This window comes from Protopterus annectens, chromosome 3.part0, assembly GCF_019279795.1.
Source record: "Protopterus annectens isolate FY-2018-M chromosome 3.part0, PAN1.0, whole genome shotgun sequence".
Classification (NCBI taxonomy): domain Eukaryota; kingdom Metazoa; phylum Chordata; order Ceratodontiformes; family Protopteridae; genus Protopterus; species Protopterus annectens.
Window position 1 is genome coordinate 480811037 of NC_056731.1, and position 24145 is coordinate 480835181.

A 24145-nucleotide genomic window follows, 5' to 3' on the forward strand; every position below is an offset into this window, starting at 1 on the left:
GTTGTGCTTGGCTATGTGATGTGAGTGATGTGGTGTTTGTGCTAGCAATCTTCTCTTTGTCAGGAATACTGACTGTGGCATGAGAGATCATGGATTCCAGGTTGCTGATGTAACATGCATTTCTTGCAATTAGAAGAATTATGTGCCAGGAGAAGAGGGCTGTCAGTAAACATGTGGCAGTTGCTGCACTGTCTCAGTATGCCCTTGTCGACCAGGCTGGCAGGAGAAACTGATGGGAATTGTCCAGACATAGTGTTCCAAATACTTGGGCGGATTTATGGAGACAGGGTTTTGATAAGTGTTTTGTCCACAAAAGAGTGCAGACCACAAAACCTTAAATGTAAAATAACTAGCCTGAAGCACAAGTGCTAAGACCAAAACTAAGATGCTTAGAATAACAGATACATTTAAATCAGGCTACTAACAAGCAGTAATAAATGCAGCAGATTGAAATCACTTGAACACTTAAGAGCACACAGCACAATAAGGTGATAAAGTAGGAAGAACACAATTACAGTAAAAGCAGCTAAATAAAGTGCCATTTTTTTATTAAGTGGCGAGGGAGGAAACAGAAGATAGTTCAAGATTAAGAAACTAGGGGTGACCTTCCCAAATGCTCTGTGTCTACTCGGTAGACTAAGGTGATGAGATGGGACAGGGAGGAGTGTCCAAAATCAAAGTAGCTGGGGGGGTAGTCCTTCCCAAATTATCGCACTGTAACCAGTTGAGTGAGTAAATTATGTGGGAATGGGAGGAGTGACCAAAATCAATTTTACAGCAGGGGTGGGCAATTCCAAAGCCACCAAGTTTAAGAGTACAACCTTATTTATAAATGTGGAGCTTTTCTCCCTGGGCCTCTGCTGAAAAAGGACAATTTTGTCCAGTCAGACTTTCCCAGTAAACAAATGTAAAATAAAAATAAATAATAAATAATATCACTTAATTTTATAGCAAATATTATATAATCTACATTTAATAATGAAATAGGTCTGTAAGATGAAACTAACCTTTTATCCTTTCCTTGTTTATAGGTGAAATTAAAGGAAATTTCCATGAGAGAGAAACAATTTTATCACTTTGGATTATCCTGAAAACTTCACTCAGTAATTCTAAAACATTTAATTGAAGCAGATTATATAATTCCATACTTTAATAATCTAACCCTGGAGCTTTGCCATTTTTACCTTTTTTTAATTTCTTTAACTTCTATTAAGGTAATAGCTTTATTCAAGAGAGAAATTAGCTGATCACTAAATGTATTAGTAACATTTTTCTTTAAATACTAATCAATTTTGCAGTAATCAGGATTATTATTTAATTAAATAAAGGTGTTTAAAAAACATAAAAAGATTGTCATGGAACTTTAAAAAATATTAAGCATTTCCTCTATGTCTTAAATAACGTATTAGCAGGCGGATTTTGGATATTATTTATTTGTGCCTTTTTGCTTAACATCTTACTTCTGTTAGCTAATCTTTGAAGTTTTTTTGGAGTCATTGCGTTACTTTATAATTTTAATTTTTCTAGTGCTCTCTCCACCTTGTGTTAAAATCAGTTTGATATTTTGTTGCGTTTTTAAATAACTTCAGTATTATCTAATTTCTGTGTTGTTGAAACATCCCTTTATGTGTATCATCTTGTGTTTCTAATAACTCTTTATCCCACTTCTTCGTTTTATTACTAGACTATCTTCCCCTTCTGTCCTTGATATGCATTTTTAAGGAATCCCATACTATGACTTTACTAACTGGATCACCGTCATTCAAAGGTAGAAAGTTCTCAATTTGTTCCTTAAGATAACTCTTAAAATCTTGTAGTTTCATCATCTATACTGGAATTCTGTACATTGCTGCAATTTCCTTAAATCCATTGAAATGTTAATACTTAGTGCATTATGATCAGATAAACAAAAGTAGCAATAGTTTCTTACATCCTTTAACTCAAACTGTCTATAATTTTAATACTGGCACTAGCTGTATTAGTTCCAATGTAGTGTATGTTGCCAAATGTGTCTCCTGCCTAGCATTTTATGTAGGTAAGACCTGCAGGCAACTTAGAGAACGTATCAGAGAACATGTATATAGTATTAGGACTGCATCTGAGCACAATGCTCTTGCCAAACATGTTAGGAATACAGGACCAGATCATCTATTCACCTTTAGTGTGCTACAAGTTAAACCTAGCATTAGAGGTGGAGACATTGATTCATATCTACAGGAATGTGAGCTTAGATGGATAGCCCGCATAAGAGCAGATAAGTTCCCTGGTATAAACGATAAAGTACAGGTTAAACCCCTACTACGCAGGAAAAGGTTATATAGACCTAAGGTATGAGTTAGTTTTTCTATAGATTTTTATGACTTTTAATTTAACAGCTGTCCATTAGTAGCTGGAATACAATAGTCTGTATATGAGTAGATACGTTATATATATTACTATGTATTGTTTCTTTGTATATATTTTTTATGTATTTTTTATGTATTTTTTATATATATGTTTATATATATGTATATACTCATTATATATTTTTATATGTATATATATTTATATATTTTTATATATATTTGATATAGACATGCCTTGTGTGCTTTTAATGAGTGATACTTCTGATCATTAATTAATTTGGTCACACCAATGAGCTTCTTCCTTTGTGTATATAATTTGTTTGATTTTAAAGCTGCTGTTGAAGTTTGAAAAAGCCGTTTGGTGAAAGCGCTCACTCGCTAGCTTAATAAATCATCTTTTACTTGAATTACATGCTGATTTGCTTTTTACTGGGTTGAAGAACCTTCATACAACTGTGGAAACTTTGTATTTCTGAGGCCATTTTGCTCCTGTTTGTGGATTTTTGTTTATTATATTTGTTTTGGATACAGGAGCGTTGATCTCCCTACAGGTGCTTTGTATTTCGTTTTTTATCACTTTTTGCTGCACCTGTCGAGAGAAATGGCCATCAGCCTATCAGGCACGAATGTGGAGTTGCCTTATAGACCGGAGGAACCAGAACTGGCTACCCGGAAGCTTACGCGTTTCAGGAACTGCTTGGCTGCTACAGAGAATATGCTGTTGTTTTTTGAACCTGATGTTCGAGCGGATGATGTCTCTGATATCGCAGAGATAGGGAGAGACTTAAATAGAATGGAACTGGATTTTATAAAACTTAAAAGACTTCAGTTGCAACGGCAACATTTCGAGGCATGCATCGAGAAACGCGTAATACCTCGAGGGTTACTCGTTCTCAAGATGCCAACCTCAGGTAACAATTTTCCTGAGCTGTTGCTGAAATGGCAGCAGCTCAGTCTTGAATTAAGTTTCAATTATATGAGACTCCTTAACGAGTTTCATTTGCAAGAGGAGGAAACACTAAAGAAAAATGTTAATGAACAGTATGAATGTTTTGTTAATAAATTTAAGAGCTCTCAAGCCCAGTATGGTATGGAGAAGTTGTTAGACAACGTTCAGTTATTTGAAAAGAGGACATTGGAAATAAAAAAGAACAAACTTTTAAGGGACATTCAGGATTTTCGTTGTGGGAATGTCTTCACTTGGCCACGACTTAGAAATGAGCAGAGCAATGGACATGTGATTAAAAATGTAACTGAAGAAAATGATGATAGGAATGTTAAAGAACCTAAAGCTGTATTTGTTGATTCTGAGCCCATTAGTGTTTGTGATAACAAGGGTGTTAGTCATGAAGTTATTAATGAAACAAATATTGACAATGTGCCTGCAACTGCTAATGCTATGTTGGATGTAAATACATCAGATGTTGTTCACATTGTATATGAAGGGAATGCTGTGACCTCTACTTTAAACACTGAAAAGGTGGTAAACATTAATGTGGATAAAAGGAATGAACCCGTGGTTAGGAAAGAGAATGTTAAGGATATGAATAATTCCTTTCCTCAAGTTTATGGTACTAAATCCCCCATCTGTACCCCTTTCCCGATAGCAAACAATTCCTTCACAGGGAGACGGAGATCCCAAAGCAGAGGGAGAAACAAACGGAAAGGCTCGGGAGGGGAGCATTCAGGGCCGACCCTGAAGAAAATGTGGGAGAAGACAGGGGGACCTTAGTGGTTAATTTGTCTAGTAGGCCTTTGAATCTATTTGAAGAAGTCCTGAATAAAGGACTAAGTTTTATTCCCACCTGTGACAGTGATTTAACTGACTCTATATTAGATATAAAAATGTACATCAGAAATATTCAATTAAAATTAGATTTTGGAACTGAGAATGATATGGGGTTAAAGGAAGGTATAGAGAGGTTTAGACCCAGTAGCCTATATGTTCCAACTTTACACCCGCTAATAGAAACTTTTTCCAGAATGGTAGAAAATGACATTTATAAATATTATGATAGTAAGGGCAAAAGTACCACAAGGAAGCGTGGTTTCAATCTCACTTATTTACAGAGAAGCCTTGAATAGCCTTAAAAATGACCATTCAATAGTTATAAGACCGGCTGACAAGGGTGGCCCTGTGGTCATTCTAGACACTATTAGTTATGTTAACATGATGACATCTATGCTGAGTAATGAAGGGTTTTATGGAAATATAAGCCTCTTAGAAGTTGGTGTGAAGGTTTTTCAAGTGTATGATACATTAGAAGATCTACATAGAAGTCTTATTATATCTGATAAGTTGTTCGAATACCTTAAGGTTAAAAACCCTCTTATACCCATTATACAAGGGTTGCCAAAGATTCATAAATCGTTGACAGCCCCCCCTATGAGACCAATAGTAGCAGGGCAAGGGTGGTTAACTGAGCCTTTCTCTGTTCTATTGGAGTACTTTTTGAGACCTTTAGTGGATAGTAATAGATACATACTTAAAGACAGTAAGCATTTTTTACTTGATCTATATGAATATACCAGGACATTGGAAGATTGTGAACCTTATTTACTCGTGACACTTGATGTTGTGAGTTTGTTTACTATGATTCCAAATAGTGAAGGACTGTTAAGGTTTCAAAGGTATATTCGGAATAAATCAGAGTTTGATGAAGGAACTGTTGATCTCCTCTCACTGTTCTTAGAGATTGTTCTTGAGAGCAATGTGTTTATCTTTGAGGAAAGGATTTATATACAAAAAGATGGCGTAGCTATGGGCACTTCATGTGCTAATAGCTACACCAACATTGTAATGGCTGACTGGGAAGAGAATTCTTTGTTTTCCCTACCTCATTTCCAAGAATGTATTGGTTACTACAGACGATTTGTAGATGATCTTTTCTTTATTTGGAAAGGGGATGAAACATCGCTTTTGGAGTTTTTTAATATTGTTAATGGATTGACAGATTTTTTTGAATTTTACCATCAATTATTCTCATATTCAACTGTCATTCTTAGATGTAAACATCAATAGACTACCAAATGGTCTCCTGAATACTTCCATATATAGAAAGGCATGCTATAGGAACACACTTTTACATCGTCAAAGCATGCATCCCAGGTATGTTTTTGAGAACATCATGAAAGGACAGTTTATGAGAGCTTCTAGGCTAAATCCGTGTTCCATAGGGCACTCTAAAGAGATTGATGCACTTACGAACAGGCTATTAGAGAGGAAGTATAGAATGAAAGAGATAGATAGGAATAAGAATCTAGTTGACCAACTTAGGGATAGTGTGGCAAAACCATATTTTTCAAGAATGGAAGGTTCTGATGTAGCGCATGTGGCTGTTAGAAATGATAATATTAGGCTGTCGCTTTATTTTTCTAGAGATGTAGATAAGATAAGAGACATAATTTGTAAGAATTGGGAAATCCTTGGATTGGACAATGATGTACTCAAGATAGTGGGTAATAGTCCGAGTTTTTCTTATAAAAATAAACGAAATTTAAAAAGGACTTTATGTCATCGTTCACTTATAGGACATAGCAATAGAATGCCAAAAAGAGATTGTAATACTATACCTTGCTTGAAATGCAATCAATGTCAATATATAGATAGTAGCAATAGTTTCTTACATCCTTTAACTCAAACTGTCTATAATTTTAATACTGGCACTAGTTGTATTAGTTCCAATGTAGTGTATGTTGCCAAATGTGTCTCCTGCCTAGCATTTTATGTAGGTAAGACCTGCAGGCAACTTAGAGAACGTATCAGAGAACATGCATATAGTATTAGGACTGCGTCTGAGCACAATGCTCTTGCCAAACATGTTAGGAATACAGGACCAGATCATCTATTCACCTTTAGTGTGCTACAACAGGTTAAACCTAGCATTAGAGGTGGAGACATTGATTCATATCTACAGGAATGTGAGCTTAGATGGATAGTCCGCCTAAGAGCAGATAAGTTCCCTGGTATAAACGATAAAGTACAGGTTAAACCCCTACTACGCAGGAAAAGGTTATATAGACCTAAGGTATGAGTTAGTTTTTCTATAGATTTTTATGACTTTTAATTTAACAGCTGTCCATTAGTAGCTGGAATACAATAGTCTGTATATGAGTAGATACGTTATATATATTACTATGTATTGTTTCTTTGTATATATTTTTTATGTATTTTGTATATATATGTTTATATATATGTATATACTCATTATATATTTTTATATGTATATATATTTATATATTTTTATATATATTTGATATGGACATGCCTTGTGTGCTTTTAATGAGTGATACTTCTGATCATTAATTAATTTGGTCACACCAATGAGCTTCTTCCTTTGTGTATATAATTTGTTTGATTTTAAAGCTGCTGTTGAAGTTTGAAAAAGCCGTTTGGTGAAAGCGCTCACTCGCTAGCTTAATAAATCATCTTTTACTTGAATTACATGCTGATTTGCTTTTTACTGGGTTGAAGAACCTTCATACAACTGTGGAAACTTTGTATTTCTGAGGCCATTTCGCTCCTGTTTGTGAATTTTTGTTTATTATATTTGTTTTGGATACAGGAGCGTTGATCTCCCTACAGGTGCTTTGTATTTCGTTTTTTATCATTATGATCAGATAAATGACAAGGAATAGTTTTTAAAATAATTAACTTTATCAAGCAAATCTGTGGAAGCATAAATCCTGTCATTTCTAGTTTGTATCCCATATACATACAAGTAATGGGTAGAATAATTATTTATTTTCTGCTTTTATTATTAAATCTACTAAATTATTATTGCTAATTTGTTTGTGTTTAGTGCTTTAGCTGATGCTAGGATTTTAGATTTCTTCTATTAATTTGTGTCTTCCATACTAGACTTGCAAGTAAAATCTCCAGCTAGAATTAGACTACACTTCCAGTGATTTTGTAATAAGTTTAAGTGATCCTTAGCCACTCTTGCTCTTATTCCAGGAATCCAGTAAAAATTAGCTACTGTATAGAGTTTGCCTTTTTATATTTAATTACTATAAGTGTATACATTCCTTTACAATCATTAACAAATTCCATGACCATAGGCATTACAGTAGATTTTCTCCAAAGTATAACAGTCACTCTCCTTTCTTTGTTAAAAGTAGCAGATGATAACATTTCTTTGTCTGAATTGTTTATATGTTGTGTATCTTTATCTATCAAGTGTCTTGCAAGACTACGATGTTGCCTTTATTTAATTTTAAATACTTCATTACTGCTTTCATTTTGCTGTCATTGTTTAACACATTTATATTAATAGACAATAGATTAAAACTATCCATACTGTGTATGTGAGTTTTTTTTACCAAGATATATGATATATCCCTCCATCATATTAATGTTGTTCATAGCCTCATAGGAGATTACTAGGCTAGCAGTTTAAGAGCTTTTGCAAACTTAGTCAATGTAACCCAGTTTTACTCAATGTATGGCCCCTAGTGGCAAGAGGATGGCATGGATTTAGGCTTGTGCTTTGAGCTTCCTACAGATTGCCCCATCCGTAAGGAACATAGGCACTATCCCAGGTAGTACAATAATATTCTCCCTGGCGCCCAGGTCATCTCTTAGGAGTATCTTATAGATTAAGTAATTAGCCTGGGTGGCAGCTTTCCCAAAAGGCAATGTAATGCATTTCTTGGCATTGAGTTTTACTCTGAGAGTCTGGGGGAATGTGTGATAGCTCACAGTTTGCAGTCATCTGTGAACTTTATTAGCCAAAGGCCCTTGACAATAGCCTTTACATAACTTTACATATTAGATGAGGCAGACTAATAGGTCTGTAGTTTCCAGGGTCTGTTGACTGTCCACTTGTAAAATGGATAACCATTGCAGTCCTCCATTCTCGTGGTACAAAGCCTGTTTTGTTGCTATAGTTGGAGTGCCTCAAGTGGTGCTGATAGGTTATGTTTAGGAGGCATCCTGGAATACTATCAGGGCTCACTGAGGCTGTGTTTTTGGCCTTAGTGAGCACCTGCAGGACCTGCTCCTTGTTAATAGTTAGGATGGGGTTATACTAGTAGGCATTTCATTGGCAGAGGCAGGGGGAATGGGGGGTGATGTCTGAGCTGAATTTTTCAGCCAGAAAATTTGCTATGTCACTGTGCACACTGAAGTTGTCACAATTGACCATCAGTTTGGTACACTGCCATGTGCTGAGTTTGAGGTTTTGCACCTAGCTGCAGAAGGCCTTGTGGTTTTCTTTAGCCTGTGAGGTATCTGGACCTCATAATTGGCCTTGTTGGACTTAGTCTTGTTAGTTTCCTGTTTAGTTTATTTAGAGCTTCTAACATTATGGGAGTTGCTCTTCCTGATTTTAGGCAAGATGTTTTTCATTTCTATTAAGGTTAGGATTCCACCAGTGTGGCTTGTTTTTAGAGTTTACTTTGGGCTTACTTCTAGGAAGTACAGCACCCTCTATACAACCATTTTCATGGTTGTACAGGATCTCTGTGAACAATTTTGCGTGGGTTGCTCTGAATTCAAGGTTGGGAGGGGCATTCAGTTTTAACAAACTATGAACTACTATTAATTTTATTGTCTCTCTCTCTCTTTTTTTTTAAATTTTTCTTGTATTTTTATTTTTACCCCGCATTACCCCCTCCTCCCTACCATCAAGTATCACAATATCAGAGATCTACCCCCCAGCAAGAGAAAGACAAAAAAATATCTATATATATATATATATATATATATATATATATATATATACACACACACACATATATATATATATATATATATATATATATATATACATACACACACACACACACACATATATATATATATATATACATATATATATATATATATATATAGATATATATTATATACATATACACATATATGTATGTATATATATATATATATATATATATATGTATATATATCTACGTCCAAATGCCTGCTCCTTATAAAACTGGGAAAATGTACTCACTTTACTGTTCTGTGTAACCACCCAAGGCCTATCTTACTCCCATCTGAGGTTGTCTGGGACGTAATCCTGCTTCAACAAGATCGCACCAAATGTGATTCTCAACAGCCAAATCCCACCTCAAAAGCCTTGAAGACGCTCCCCCTGCCTTACCTTACCTCACTTCCTCCCTTAGTCTCCAACCTGCTTAACCCTTTCATGCCTACTCCCTTTCAAACCCTCTTAACTACCCACCCTACCTACTTCCTACACTTAATCTCCCTGCTTCACCCTCCCCTCTCCATTAAAGATGTCCCGTGCCAACTTTGTTCCAAACTTCATGTGAAATCATCCCTTAATCAGCAATTAGGAAGTAATACTGGCAAGCACATAGTAATCAACCATTTATCTGTAGGTGGTGAATAGGATATATTTATGGGAAACAAGGACATTGATTGTAACCCACTTAAATACATATTGTAAGGAGTTTTATGACAGTGTGGTATACAAGCATAGGTTCATAGGTAGATACTAGGCTATCTGCGCTAGGGCATTTATAAGCCTAGCCAGAATGTGTTTGGCTTTCGCCTCCCTTTTAGATTAGTTAACTGTGCCTCTGTATAGTAGGTCACAGAGGATAGCCCTTTAAGGTTAGTTTACTGTGCCTCTGTCTAGCAGGGACACAGAAGAGATCCCAGGGGTAAACTTACAATCTCCCATCCACTCGTCAAGATTTCTCTTGAAGAGGGTCAGTGAGGGGCTCTGCCTAACATGAACTGGGATTCTGTTCCAGAGTGAGGGGAGCCTCTGGGATATGAATCTGTCCCTCCAGCATGTCCTGTTTATTGCTGTGCTAAGGTTTAAGTCCCTGGAGCGTGTAGCTCTAAGGGATTTGGATTTCCTGAGGTGGAGCATGTCCATTAATTCTGGGCTAGACATTGCTTTGTACATCAAGCATAGATCGCCTCGGAGTAGGCGGTAAGCAACTGAGTAGAGCTGGAGTTTCTTTAGTCGAACTGCATAGGGCATCTGTTTGAGACCCGTGATCCTCTTGGTGAGGTACTTTTGGGGTCTCTCCAGTTGCTGCAGGTGTCAGGTAAGGTACATCCCAAATGGGGCATTGTATTCAATTATGGGCCTGATGAGTGATGAGTAGAGGGGCACAATGACCTCTCTAGATCTAGATGTGAACCCTTTTGTGATAAGGTGGGCTATATAGAAGGTCTTTCTAACCACTTATCTGCTTGGGTCTCCAAATCCCTAATTACTTCTTCCATACTTAATAGATTACCTCCTATGTGGTAATTTGTGGGCACTTTGTTTTTCCCAAAGGGGTTTGACTATGCACTTTTTTGCATTTAGCTTGAGGCCGTGGCTCTGGCACCAGGTATCCCTCTCTGTGAGACCCTTTTGGAGGATGCTTGTGTCAGCCAGAGAGTCGATTATGACTCCCAGTTTGCAGTCATCTATGAACTTGGTCAGCCATAGTCCTCCCGTGTTAGCCTGTACCTCAGAGAAGTATATACCGAACAAGAGAAGTCCCAGGACTGAGCCTTGTGGGACGCCACTTGTAACTGGTTTAGAGTCAGACATGGCACCTCCAATTCTGACTATCTGGGTTCTATCCCTGAGCCAGTTTGCAACCCATTTTGTGACATAGGGGTTGATATTTAAGCTGGTAAGCTTATTTATGATACCTGATTGGGGTATTGTGTCGAAGGCTTTTGCGAGGTCCAGGTAGACTGTGTGGACTACCTTCCCCTCATCTATGGCCTTGGTAACTGTTTCAAAGAAGTCAACTAGATTTAAGAGGCAAGATCTGCCCTTAACAAAGCCAAATTGGGTAGGGTCCAGTGTCTGGAGGCTCCCAATGTCTTTGTTTATGAGTTCCATGATGATATGCTCCATAGCTTTGCAGACCAGACTAGTCAGGCTTATAGGGTGATAGTTTCCGGGGTCCGTTGTGGCACCACCTTTGTGGAGCGGGACCACTGTTGCTGTATGCCATTCTTTGGGTACATATCCTGTAGTAAGGCTGAGTTTGAACAGTGACTTTATGTGAGGGTTCAGTTCTTCTTGGAGCTCATGTAAGACGCAGCCCGGGACACCGTCCGGTCCCATTGATGCTGTGTTTTTTGCTTTGGAGAGGGCAGCCTTCACCTGTGCATCTGTGATATCTGGGAGGCTACATTCTGTTGGGATAGATATTTGCTCTTTTGGGGGGGGAAGGGGGGGGGTTTGCACTGAACCTGTCTACCAGGATGTTCGCATTGTCTGTGGGTTCAGTGTATTTTTTGCCATTTTGTACTAACTCAGAGCATACCTTGGAGTTACCAACCAGATTCCTGACATAACTAAAGAAGGCCTTGTGATTATCCTTAGCGTCCTGGGCAATTTTTCTTTCGAAGCTGGCCTTTAATGATTTTATGAGAGATCGTAGTTTCTTGCTGGTACTGATCAGAGATGCCTTTCCTTTCTGGGATTTTGCTCTATCATGTAGTAGCTTCCTCCTTTTGTTGTATAGCTTATTTATGGCCAGGGTCCACCGGACAGGTCTCCTGCTTTTGGAGGAGTGAGTCTTGGTTTTATTTGGAATAGCACGATCCATGCATTCCTGTAGGTGCTCATAGAATGCGTTTGAAAAGGATTCTGCTGTTCAGGCAGTATTTTCCACTGGCCCTGGGGCTTTGAAGGATTCCACCTCAGTTTTGAGAAGTGTGAAGTTTGTTTTTTTCACAGTGGTTTCCTTGGCTGGGGGTGGGTGTGGGATATGGATGTCCAGTGAGATTAGTTTATGGTCTGATCTTACCAATGAGGGGTTTATCTCTGGTGTGGAACATAGAGTCCCCATGTTGGTGATGACCAGGTCCAATATGTTATCCCCTCTTGTGGGAGTGGTGACCAGTTGTTCCATAGCGTTTGAGTTTATAAATTCTAGGAACCGTTGGGCAAGGGTGTTTGGGCTTGTAGTTTTCCCAATCAGTGTTTGGGTAGTTGAAGTCACCCCATATTATGGTGTTTGGAGAGACCTTCATATTCCCCAATGTTTTCAGGAAAGCCGAGTGAGGTTCCTGAGACTGGGAGGGTGATCTGTAGCAGGCTACAAACTGAAAGGCAGTTTTGCCCACTGTTAGTTGCACATGGATGGTCTCTGATGCTTCGTGCAGTGCCACTAACCTGGAGGTGTGGGTATCTTTGATGAATATGGATACTCCCCCTCATTTTGTGTTTTGGTTCGAGTTTTGGGGCCAAAAAGCATGGTATGAGTTATAACCTAGTAGTGCTGGGGTGCTCTCGGGAGCCTTGAACCATGTTTCTGTTACTGCACAGATATCAATATTCTCCATACTGAGGAGAGCCTCGAGTGCGTGCATCTTGAGATTTAGACTTCTGGCGTTCAGTAGCATTACCCTTAGTTTTTTTCTCCTTATGTTGTCTGTGGAGGTGGGTTTGTCTTTTGAGCCTTGCCTAAGAAAGGCACTATTGGGGTGGCAAGAGCCTTAGCCAGTATTTGAAAGCCCAGGGTTGACAGGTGCAAGCCGTCTCTAGCGAAGCAACGTGGCTTGTTGAGCATGTCATCCCATGCTGACAGACACTGGATCCCCTTTGAATAACACCAATACTTTAGCCAATTGTTAAAATTGATCATTTTGTCTTTATACTGTGGCATCATTCTTGGTGAGGGCAAGATGCTACTCAAGGTCAGGGTCATACCGGCCTGGGCTACATGATCAGAGAGCTCTTCTGTCTCTTTTCATGTAGTCCAGGGAGGTACATTTCAGGTCATTCACACCAGCATGGACAATGACAGAGTCATATTTGTACTTGCTTTGGAGTGACCTGAGTACTTGTGTTATGTGGTGGATCCTGGCACCCGACAGGCAGCTTACAGTGACCTTCTCCTTGTTCAGTCTGGTGAGTGGGACGTCGGTGTGTCTGACAATAGAGTCACTTATTACAAGTGCATTTGGTGTGTTGTTTAGCCTTAAGGGCTGTGACTGTGTGGCACACTGACTTTGTGAAGTATGTGCTACGTGGGTATTGTTGTGGGGTAGTGGTTGCTTGGATGTCTGCTTTGGAGGTCTCTACTGCTTTGGCAGATTTTATTTAGAGCCTCCTAGTATGTTTTTGCGTGTTTATGTGTTTGGTTTGCTGATGCGATAGGTCTATGTGAGACTGTATTTGTGGTGTGAGTGGTTACCTTCTCCTCCTGACTGACTGTGCCAGTCTTGGGTTGAGAGGGCTCAGCCTCCAGTCTGGCTGTATAGTTGCATCTCTCACATATATTTGAGCTTGTTGGGATGAGGAGAGGGTGGTCTGTGTACATAAAGCAATTGTAACATTGCCTCAAGATTCCCAGATTCACTAGCTGGACTGGAGAGTAAACCTGAAACTGTCTTTTGGACATGCCAGAATAGTATAAGGAACTGTTTATTGACTGATCAGAAAGGACCAATAGGGAGCCAAGTACTTATAAAGAGTATAAGAGGGTGTAGTGCTTTAGATTGCTAGTGTTTACTTATAAGATTTGAGCAAGTGCAGGGCTTTAGAATGAAATAGAGTGCTTACTTTGAGATTTAGAACAGTTCTAAGGGAAAAAGTGAAGAGCAGACTTTGTGGAGCCGGGAATAGTTTAAACCTGTTTAAGCGGCGCTGCCCAATGCTGCGATATGCGCAAAATCACGTAAAACCGGTCAAATGCGGGTTTTAAAGCAGGGAAACTGAAAGAGATAGGAATTGACCCAAAACAGCCAATAAGCTACTAGTTTCTGGTGAACAGAGAACCTTCCTCCTATCTGAGTAAGGATATGGGCAACACAGGAACCTATACCACAGTCCGGAATTCAGCAAAGCCTGAAATCTGAACTAATCTAGTTCAGTAACGCGGGAAAAAGAATATTTTTTTTTTTGTTTTTTTACAGAGAATAACAGAAACTCACACAGAAAACACTGTAAATGCTATAAACAGGCTAGCACACTTGAGTGTGTAGCCTACAACAATTAAACAATTAAACGACTTTTTTGAAAGTGCAACTGTAAAAGCAGGTAAGGCAATGTAATTTTAAACTTTTCAAACACAGATCAGTTAGAAACTCGCTTTTTAGGTGGGAAAATGCAGTCAGAGCAGAAAGCGAAGAAAAAAAAATACTTAAATCTGTTGAAAGTCTCTCATAGGTCTCTCTGTTGCCTGTATCACTCTGCAGGACCCCACGAGGAGCTGTGCTGAGTTGTATACTGGCGTAAAGACATGCAAATGCGGGTTTTAAAGCAGGGAAACTGAAAGAGATAGGAATTGACCCAAAATGGCCAATAAGCTACTAATTTCTGGGCTGAGACCACTCCTGCAGGGACAGATAGGCTGCTCAAAGCTCCCCACTCTCACTGGTGAACAGAGAAGCTTCCTCCTATCCAAGTAAGGATATGGGCAACACAGGAACCTATACCACAGTCTGGAATTCAGCAAAGCCTGAAATCTGGACTAATCTAGTTCAGTAAGGCGGGAAAAATAATATTTTTTTTTTTTTTTTTTTACAGAGAATAACAGAAAATCACACAGAAAGCATCCAAGGGAAGTAACAGTCAGTACTGCATACTAGGGTGACAGAGGGAACTATGTACAAAATATGCAGGAGCAGGCATCTACAAAATGTCGAGCAGTATCTGATTAAAATTGTATGGATGTAATGTGACTGCATTGAACTTCACTGTGAGAAATGATGGGACTAGACATAATGTCTACATTCATTAATGTCTTCAGAACAGTTGTTTAGCTAGAGGGGTTTTTAACCTTTTATTGAAATAATTTAGATCATGCAATAATTTTAGTTACTTTGGTATTTTGTTCCATGGCTTTGGCTTGATATTATAGTAAGCTTTTTATATGGAAGTTAATGCATAGTTGGAACCATAAGATTTTGAAATATCATAGGATTGATAAGAATTTCATGGCAGTTGAGTGTCATTACCATTTTTGTCTTAACATACCCACTCTTAGTGCTTTCTCTAGCTGGGCTATACCATTCAAACCTGCGGTGGATTTGTGTGAGTCCATCCAGTCATCTAGGCCCTGTTTGAAGGATAGTAGTGCATCACGCTGCTTAATCTGCAGGGGCAGTCTATTATAGTGGCGGGGCAGTTTCTGCATGAAGAAATCTGTCTTATCGCATTAGATTTATCTGGTAGTGAACAATTCAGCCCCTGGTTCCAGTAATTGTGGAGCTATTACACTTGTGGAGATACAAAGATCCAGCACAACTGTGTCTTTAATGGCATAGAAGAAAAGGCATAGAGCTTCCCTTAAAGGTCTCTAAGATCCTGAATAAAGGGATAGTGCTTCCAGTCACTATTGGTAGTTAAAGATCTCTATGCCCACCTGATTGCTAGCTAGGAACCTCGGAATCTCTTGTAGTTTGATGTGTCTAGTGAGATATATACCACAGGGAGAAGTGCACTCATTGCTGAATTTAAGGGAACAATGCCCTACTCAGAGCTCGGTGACATTCCCTTTTTCCTAAACAGTAGGATTTTCTGACTACTGTTGTCACATAATGATTGGAGTTACTGCACATTAGTAAGTCAAATGACATCAGAAGTACTCAATCTAGGGATCTAAATTTCATCTGCAACTTCAACAGAATGATTTGAGGGAAAGGTGTGTATACACACACACACCACATATATATATATATATATATATATATATATATATATATATATATATCTGTATATATATATATATATATATATATATATATCTGTATATATATATATATATATCTGTATATATATATATATATATATATATATATCTGTATATATATATATATATATATATATATATATATATATATATTTAAATTCCAACACATGTGAGAGATGCAACCATATAGCCAAACTGGAGGCTAAGCTCTCTCTCAACTCAGTACCGGCGTAACCAGTCAGGAGGAGAAGGAAACCACACTCACTACAATTCCAGTCTCACGTAGACCTACCACGACAGCAAACCAAACACATAAACACACAAAAACATACTCGGAGGCTCTAAATAAAAATCTGCCTAAGCAGCAGAGACCTCCAAAGCAGACACCCAAGCAACCGCTACCCCAAAACAAAACACGTGCAACACATAGCTCACAAAGCCAATGTGCCAAACAGTCACAGCCCTTAAGGCTAAACAACACACCTGATACTGTCAGGCACTAGGATCCGCCACATAACACAAGCACTCAGGTCACTCCAAGGCAAGTACAAATATGATTCAGTCATTGTCCATGCTGGTGTGAATGACCTGAGACGTACCTCCCTGGACTACAAGAAAAGAGACATAGAGGAGCTCTCTGAGCATGTAGCCCAGGCCGGTATGACCCTGACCTTGAGTAGCATCTTACCCTCACCAAGAATGATGCCACAATATGAAGACAAGATGATCAATTTCAACAATTGGCTTACGTATTGGTGTCATTCAAAGGGGATCCAATGCCTGTCAGCCTGGGATGACATGCTCGACAAGCCATGATGCTTCACTAGGGATGGTTTGCACCTGTCACCCCTGGGCTTTCGGATATTGGCAAAGGCTCTTGCCACACCCATAGTGCCTTTTTTAGGCAAGGCTCAAAAGACAAACCCACCTCCATAGGTATCACAAGGGATAAGAAACTAAGAGTAATGCTACTCAATGCCAGAAGTCTAAACCTCAAGATGCACGCACTCAAAACTCTCCTTAGCATGGAGAACATCAATATCTGTGCAACAACAGAAACCTGGTTCAAGGCTCCCGAGAGCACTCCAGCACTACCAGGTTATACCTCATACCATGCTTTTCGGCCCCAAAACTTGGACCGAACCACAAAAGGAGGGGGAGTATCAATATTCGTCAAAGATACCCACACCTCCAGGTTGGTGGCACAGCACGAAGCATCAGAGACTATCCATGTGCAACTAACAGTGGGTAAAACTGCCTTCCAGTTTATAGCCTGCTACAGACCACCATCCCAAACCCAGGAACCCCACTCGGCCTTCCTGAGAACTCTGGAAAATATGAAAGTCTCTCCAAACACCATTATATTGGGCGACTTCAACTACCCAAACATAGACTGGGAGCATTACTCTAGCTCCAACACCCTAGCCCAAAGGTTCCTAGAATTTATAAACTCAGATGCTATAGAACAACTTGTTACCACTCCCACAAGAGGGGAAAACATACTGGACCTGATCATCACCAACATGAGGGCTCTATGCTCCAGACCAGAAGTGTATCCCTCACTGGTAAGATCAGACCATAAAATAATCTCACTGGATATTCACATCCCGACCCCACCCCCTGCCCAGAAAACCACAGTGAAAAACTTCTCTAAAGCAAATTTCACACTCCTCAAAACCGAGGTGGAATCCTTCAAAGCCCCCTGGCCTGTGGAAAATACGTCCCAGACCGCAGAATCCTTTATAAAAGCATTCTATGAACACCTTCAGGAATGCATGGATCATGCAATCCCAAATAAAACCAAGACTCAATCCTCCAAAGGCAGGCGTCCTGTCTGGTGGACCCCAGCCATAAACAAACTATACAATAGAAGGAAGAAGCAACTACATGATAGAGCAAAATCCCAAAAAGGGAAGGCATCTCTGATCAGCATTAGCAAAAAACTATGGGCACTCATAAAATCGTCTAAGACCAGCTTCGAGAGAAAAATTGCACAGGACACTAAGGATAATCACAAGGCTTTCTTTAGTTATGTTAGGAACCTGGGTGGGAATTCCCAGATATGCTCAGAATTAGTCCAAAATGACAAAAAATACACCAAACCCACAGACATTGCCAACATCCTAGCTGACAGGTTCAGCGCAAACTTCTCCCCCCCTCCCCACCAAAAGGGCAAATATCTATCCCGGCAGAGTGCTTCCCCCCTGACATCTCAGATGCTCAGGTAAGAGCCGCCCTCTCCAAAGCAAAAAACACAGTATCGATGGGACCAGACAGTGTCCCGGGCTACGTCCTACATGAACTCCAAGAAGAGCTAAACCCAAACATAAAACTACTGTTCAGTCTCAGCCTTACTACAGGATATGTACCCAAAGAGTGGCGTACAGCAACAGTGGTCCCTCTCCACAAAGGTGGTGCCTCAACGGATCCTGGAAACTATCGCCCCATAAGCCTGACTAGCTTGGTCTGCAAAGCTATGGAAAGGATAATCGTGGACCTCATAAATAAAGATATTGGGGACCTACAGACACTGGATCCTACCCAGTTCGGCTTTGTTAAGGGCAGATACTGCCTCTTAAACCTGGTCAATTTCTTTGAAACAGTCACCAAGGCCATTGACGAGAGGAAGGTGGTCCACACAGCCTACCTGGACCTCTCAAAAGCCTTCAATACAATACCCCACTCAGGCATTATAGATAAGCTCACCAGCTTAAATATAAACCCCTATGTCACTAGATGGGTTGCAAATTGGCTCAAGGACAGAACCCACATGGTTAGAATTGCTGGAGCCATGTCGGACTCCAAACCAGTTACAAGTGGCATCCCACAAGTCTCAGTCCTGGGACCTCTCTTGTTCGGTATATATTTCTCTGAGGTACAGGCCAACACGGAAGGACTGTGGCTGACCAAGTTTGCAGATGACTGCAAACTAGGTGCCATAATCGACTCTTAAGCCGACACAAGCATCCTACAAAAGGGCCTCATAGAAACAGACAACTGGTGCCAGAGCCATGGCCTCATGCTAATCGCCAAAAAGTGTATAGTCATCCCCTTTGGCAAAAACAAAATGCCCACAAATTACCACATAGGTGGTAATCCATTAAGTAGGAAGAAGTAATTAGGGACCTGGGCACCCAAATTGATAGCAATCCCTCATTTGAAAACCACCTGGCCAAAGTGGTTAGAAAAACATTTTATATAGCCCACCTAATCATGAAGGGATTCACATCTAGATCAGAGAAGGTCATCGTGCCTCTTTACTCATCCCTCATCAGGCCCATAATTGAGTAGAATGCCCCTTTTGGGATGTACCTTACCAAACACCTGCAGCAACTGGAAAGACCCCAAAAGTACCTCACCAAGAGGATCAAAGGGCTCAAACAGATGCCATATGCTGCCCGGTTAAAGAAACTCCAGCTCTATTCAGTGGCATACCGCCTGCTCAGAGGCAATCTGTGCCTGATGTATAAAGCCATGTCCAACCCGGAATTAATGGACATGCTGCACCTCAGAAAAATGCAAATCCCATCGAGCTACGTGCTCGAGAGACTTGAACCTCAGCACTGAAATAAATAGGACATGCTGGAGGGACAGATTCATAACCCAGAAGCTCCCTTCAGTCTGGAATAAAATCCCAGTCCAGGTTAGGCAGAGTCCCTCATTTACTGTCTTCAAGAGGAATCTTGATGAGTGGATGGGAGATCGTAGGTTCACCCCGGGTATCACTTCTGTGTCACTGTTAGACATTGGCACAGTATACTAACCTCGAAAAAGGGCATAGCAAAATTCATTTAAAATGGGTGGCAAAAGCCAAACACACTCTGGCTAGGCTTATAAATGCCTTAGGGCAGATAGCCTAGTATGAACCTATGAACCTATATATATATATTATATATATATGTTGTTGTTGTGTCTTTCGGCTTATCCCAGTTAGGGGTCGCCACAGCGGAACTCCGGTCCGCTAATGTTTGGTAGTGGATTTTTACATGCCAAGTTACCAGCCCTGACGCACAACCTTCAACGAAGGCATGCCCATTCACGCATGCCTCCACACAGAAGATGCTCTAGCTGAGAATCGAACGGGACAACGTCTTGCTGTGAGCCGACAACGCTACTGCAGCATCACTATCGTGGGTATATATTATATATATATATATATATATATATATATATATATATATATACACACACACACACATACACACACATATACATACACACGCACGCACGCACACACACACACACACACGTACACATATATAAATATTGCTAACACATGATCATGTCAAGGGAAATGCTTGTAACAAATGACATATCTGACAGTATTTGTTTATGTATGTAATTTTCCTTTAAACCCCAGTTACTTCATTTAATTTGTAATTACTAATTGTAGAAGTGAAAGTGTTGGACTAGAAAGTTAAATTCAGACAGATGAGAAGACAAACTTATAAAAACACTCCACCTGTTGCAGTGCTCATACAGAACAAGTAATTAGAAATAGCTAATTTTATTACTGAACATTCGTTAAACACTTCCAAAAGATTTAAATACACCATGATTAAAAATCACATGACAAGCATATCCAATAAAAAACAATAAATTGAACAATTCAGTCATCGTTTTATGTAGTTCTGATGAAGTTCAGAAACATTTAAGAACAAAAAGCACTTAACGAATGTTCAATAATAAAATTTGCTATTTCTAATTCTGGTGGTGTTCTCTACGAGCACTGCAACAGGAGAAGTGTTGGACTAGGCTAACCATGCTCACGATTGCCTGCTGATGATTTCAAAAATATAAATATCCTTATATGTATTTGCTGTTCTATACTTAGGGTTGATTGCTGATAAATATATTTCATCATAAGATTCCTTTGCTGCTGCTCCTTTGTACTTTACATCTGAATAATTATATTTCACTTTTCAATCAACAGTTCCACCAGATTCATGATGAACATTTCACCAGCGCTGTAATTTTGTCACTGATTCTTGCTTCGTTATTTGGCATTGTTTACCTTCTGATCATGCCACAGTAAGTACCAGTTTTTTTTATGAAACACGTTACCTGGCACAGCAACAAAGTACTGATTTAGAATGTTGGGAGCAGGGATGTGGTAAGTTTTTACTATTTCTAAGCATCAATCAGATGAGAATGACTGAATAATGGATGGATTATTTTCTAGCTATGGACTCAGTGCAGGACAAGAAGTCAAAACTGAATACACCAAATGACCATACATCTGGAGAGTGATCCTATTGTATTTTTTTGTGCAGCTCTGTTCTTCTGGCTTCCTACTGTTATATTAATTTCATGCCTACCAAATGAGAAAAAACTGACAAAGATTATGACTGTTGATCCATGATTGGTGCAGGTTTTGCGTGATAGACTATGACCATTTTCCTCACACAATTAAGATTGCTAATGTTAATGTATGACTTGTAGTCTTCTGTTATACTCCAAGAGTTTATATACATTCAGGATGGAAAATGCAGAGACATTTATTATGAGCCTAAAAGGTATATGGCTACCTGCAACATTACTATAGGTAATCATACATTGTCTTCTATTCCCACCCTTTTGCACACTGGTTCATGTAGCTGGTGATCTTCAGGCTATATAGTTTTGCTTGCCTGCTCTTACCTCTGACTTATGCGTGGAGAACAAAGACTAATAAAAGTGCCCATGGACTATGATGTTTGCAGATGACATTGTGATCTGTAGTGAGAGTAGGGACCAGGTTGGGGAGACCCTGGAGAGGTGGAGATATGCTCTAGAAAGGAGAGGAATGAAGGTCAGCAGGACTAAGACAGACTATATGTGTGTGAATGAGAGGGAGAATAGAGGAATGGTGAGGATGCAGGGAGTAGAGGTGGCAAAGGTGGATGAGTTTAAGTACTTGGGATCAACAGTTCAGATTAATGGTGAGTGTGGAAGAGAGGTGAAGAAGAGAGTACAGGCAGGATGGAGTGGGTGGAGATGAGTGTCAGGAGTGATTTGTGACAGACAGGTACCAGTAAGAGTGAAAGTGAAGGTCTACAAGAGGGTAGTGAGACTAGCTACGTTGTATGGGTTGAAGACGGTGGCATTGACAAAAAGGCAGGAGTCAGAGCTGGAAGTGGCAGAGTTAAAGATGATAAGATTTGCACTGGGTGTAACAAGGATGGACAGGATCAGGAATCAGTATATTAGAGGGTCAGCTCAGATTGGACAGTTTGGAGACAAAGTCAGAGAGGCGAGATTGCGTTGGTTTGGACATGTGCTGAGAAGGGATGCTGGGTATATTGGGAAAAGGATGCTAAGGATGGAGCTGCCAGGTAAGAGGAAGAGGAAGGCCTAAGATAAGGTTTATTGATGAGGTGAGAGAGGACATGCAGGTGGTTGCTGTGACTGAGCACATTCTGGGTTGGACATGGCCTTGTACGTCAGGCAGAGATCACCTCTGAGCAGGCGGTAAGCAACCGAGTAGAGCTGGCGTTTCTTTAGTCGAGCTGCATAGGGCATCTGTTTGAGTCCCACGATCCTCTTGGTGAGGTACTTCTGTGGTCTTTCCAGCTGTTGCAGGTGTCTTGTAAGGTACATTCCAAATAGGGCATTGTACTCTATTATGGGCCTAATGAGTGATGAGTAGAGGGGCACGATGACCTCTCTTGATCTAGATGTGAACCCTTTCCTGATTAGGTGGGCTACATAGAAGGATTTTCTAACCACCTTGGCAATGTGATTATCAAAGGAGAGGTTGCTATCTACCTGGGTCCCCATATCCCTAATTACATCTTCCGTACTTAGTGGATTACCACCTATGTGATAATTCGTGGGCACTTTGTTTTTCCCAAAAGGGATGACTATGCACTTTTTGGCATTTAGCTTGAGGCCATGGTTCAGACACCAGGTATTTGTCTCTGTGAGACCCTTCTGAAGGATGTCTGTGTCAGCCGGAGAATCGATTATGGCCCCCAGTTTGCAGTCATCAGCGAACTTGGTCAGCTACAGTCCTCCCGTGCTTGCCTGTACTTCAGAAAAGTATATACCGAACAGGAGGGGTCCCAGGACTGAGCCCTGTGGGATGCCACTTGTAACTGGTTTAGAGTCGGACATGGCACCCGCAACTCTGACCATGTGAGTTCTATTCATGAGCCAGTTGGCAACCCATCTCGTGACATAGGGGTTAATGTTCAAGCTGGTGAGCTTATCTATAATGCCAGAGTGGGGAATGGTGTTGATGGCCTTTGCAAGGTCCTGGTAGGCTGTGTGGACTACCTTTCCCTCATCTATGGCCTTGGTAACTGTTTCAAAAAGTCAACTAGGTTTAGGAGGCAGGATCTGCCTTTAACAAAGCTGAATTGGGTAGGGTCTAGTGTCTGGAGGTTCCTAATGTCTTTGTTTATGAATTCCATGATGATGTGCTCCATTGCTTTGCAGACCATACTAGTCAGGCTTATAGTAGTTTCATAGTATAGTACTAGGCTATCTGCCCTAGGGCATTTATAAGCCTAGTCAAAGTGTATGTGGCTTTCGCCATCCCATGTAATGATACAAAAGTGTACAATTTAAATTAAATTTAGTTTACTGTGCCTCTATCTAGCAATGACACAGAGATGACCCCCGGGGTAAGGGCGATAGTCCCCAGGATCTGTTGTGGCACCACCTTTATGGAGCGGGATAACTGTTGCTGTACGCCATTCCTTGGGTACATAGCCTGTGGTAAGGCTGAGTTTGAACAGTGAAATAAGGTGAGGGTTTAGTTCATTTTGGAGCTCTTGTAAGACACAGCCTGGGATGCCATCCGGTCCCATTGATGCTGTGTTTTTGGCTTTGGAGAGGGCTGTTTTCACCTGCGTGTCTGTGATGTTTGGGGCTCTACATTCTTCTGGGATGGACACGGGCTCTTTTGGGGGTGGGGGGGTAATGTTTGCACTGAACCTGTCGGCCAGGATGTTGGCAATGTCAGTTGGTTCCGTGTATTTTTTGCCATTTTGCACTAGCTCAGAGCAGATCTGAGAGTTGCCACCTAGGTTCTTGACATAGCTGAAGAAGGCTTTGTGATTATCTTTAGAGTCTTTGGCAATTTTTCTTTCGAAACTGGCCTTGGATGATTTTATGAGGGATCGTAGTTTCTTGCTAATACAGATCAGAGATGCCTTTCCTTTTTGGGATTTTGCTCTATCTTGTAA

General features: G+C 40.2%; 1 protein-coding gene across 1 annotated transcript in view; it reads left to right on the forward strand.

Moving 5' to 3' along the window:
* Window positions 1-24145, forward strand: part of ADCY1 (adenylate cyclase 1) — a 1911278-nt gene that overhangs the window by 1394324 nt on the left and 492809 nt on the right. Inside the window, exon 11 of the mRNA XM_044065602.1 lies at window positions 20908-21005. Within this exon, the coding sequence (XP_043921537.1) occupies window positions 20908-21005 (98 nt within the window). The remainder of the gene's footprint in view (window positions 1-20907; window positions 21006-24145) is intronic.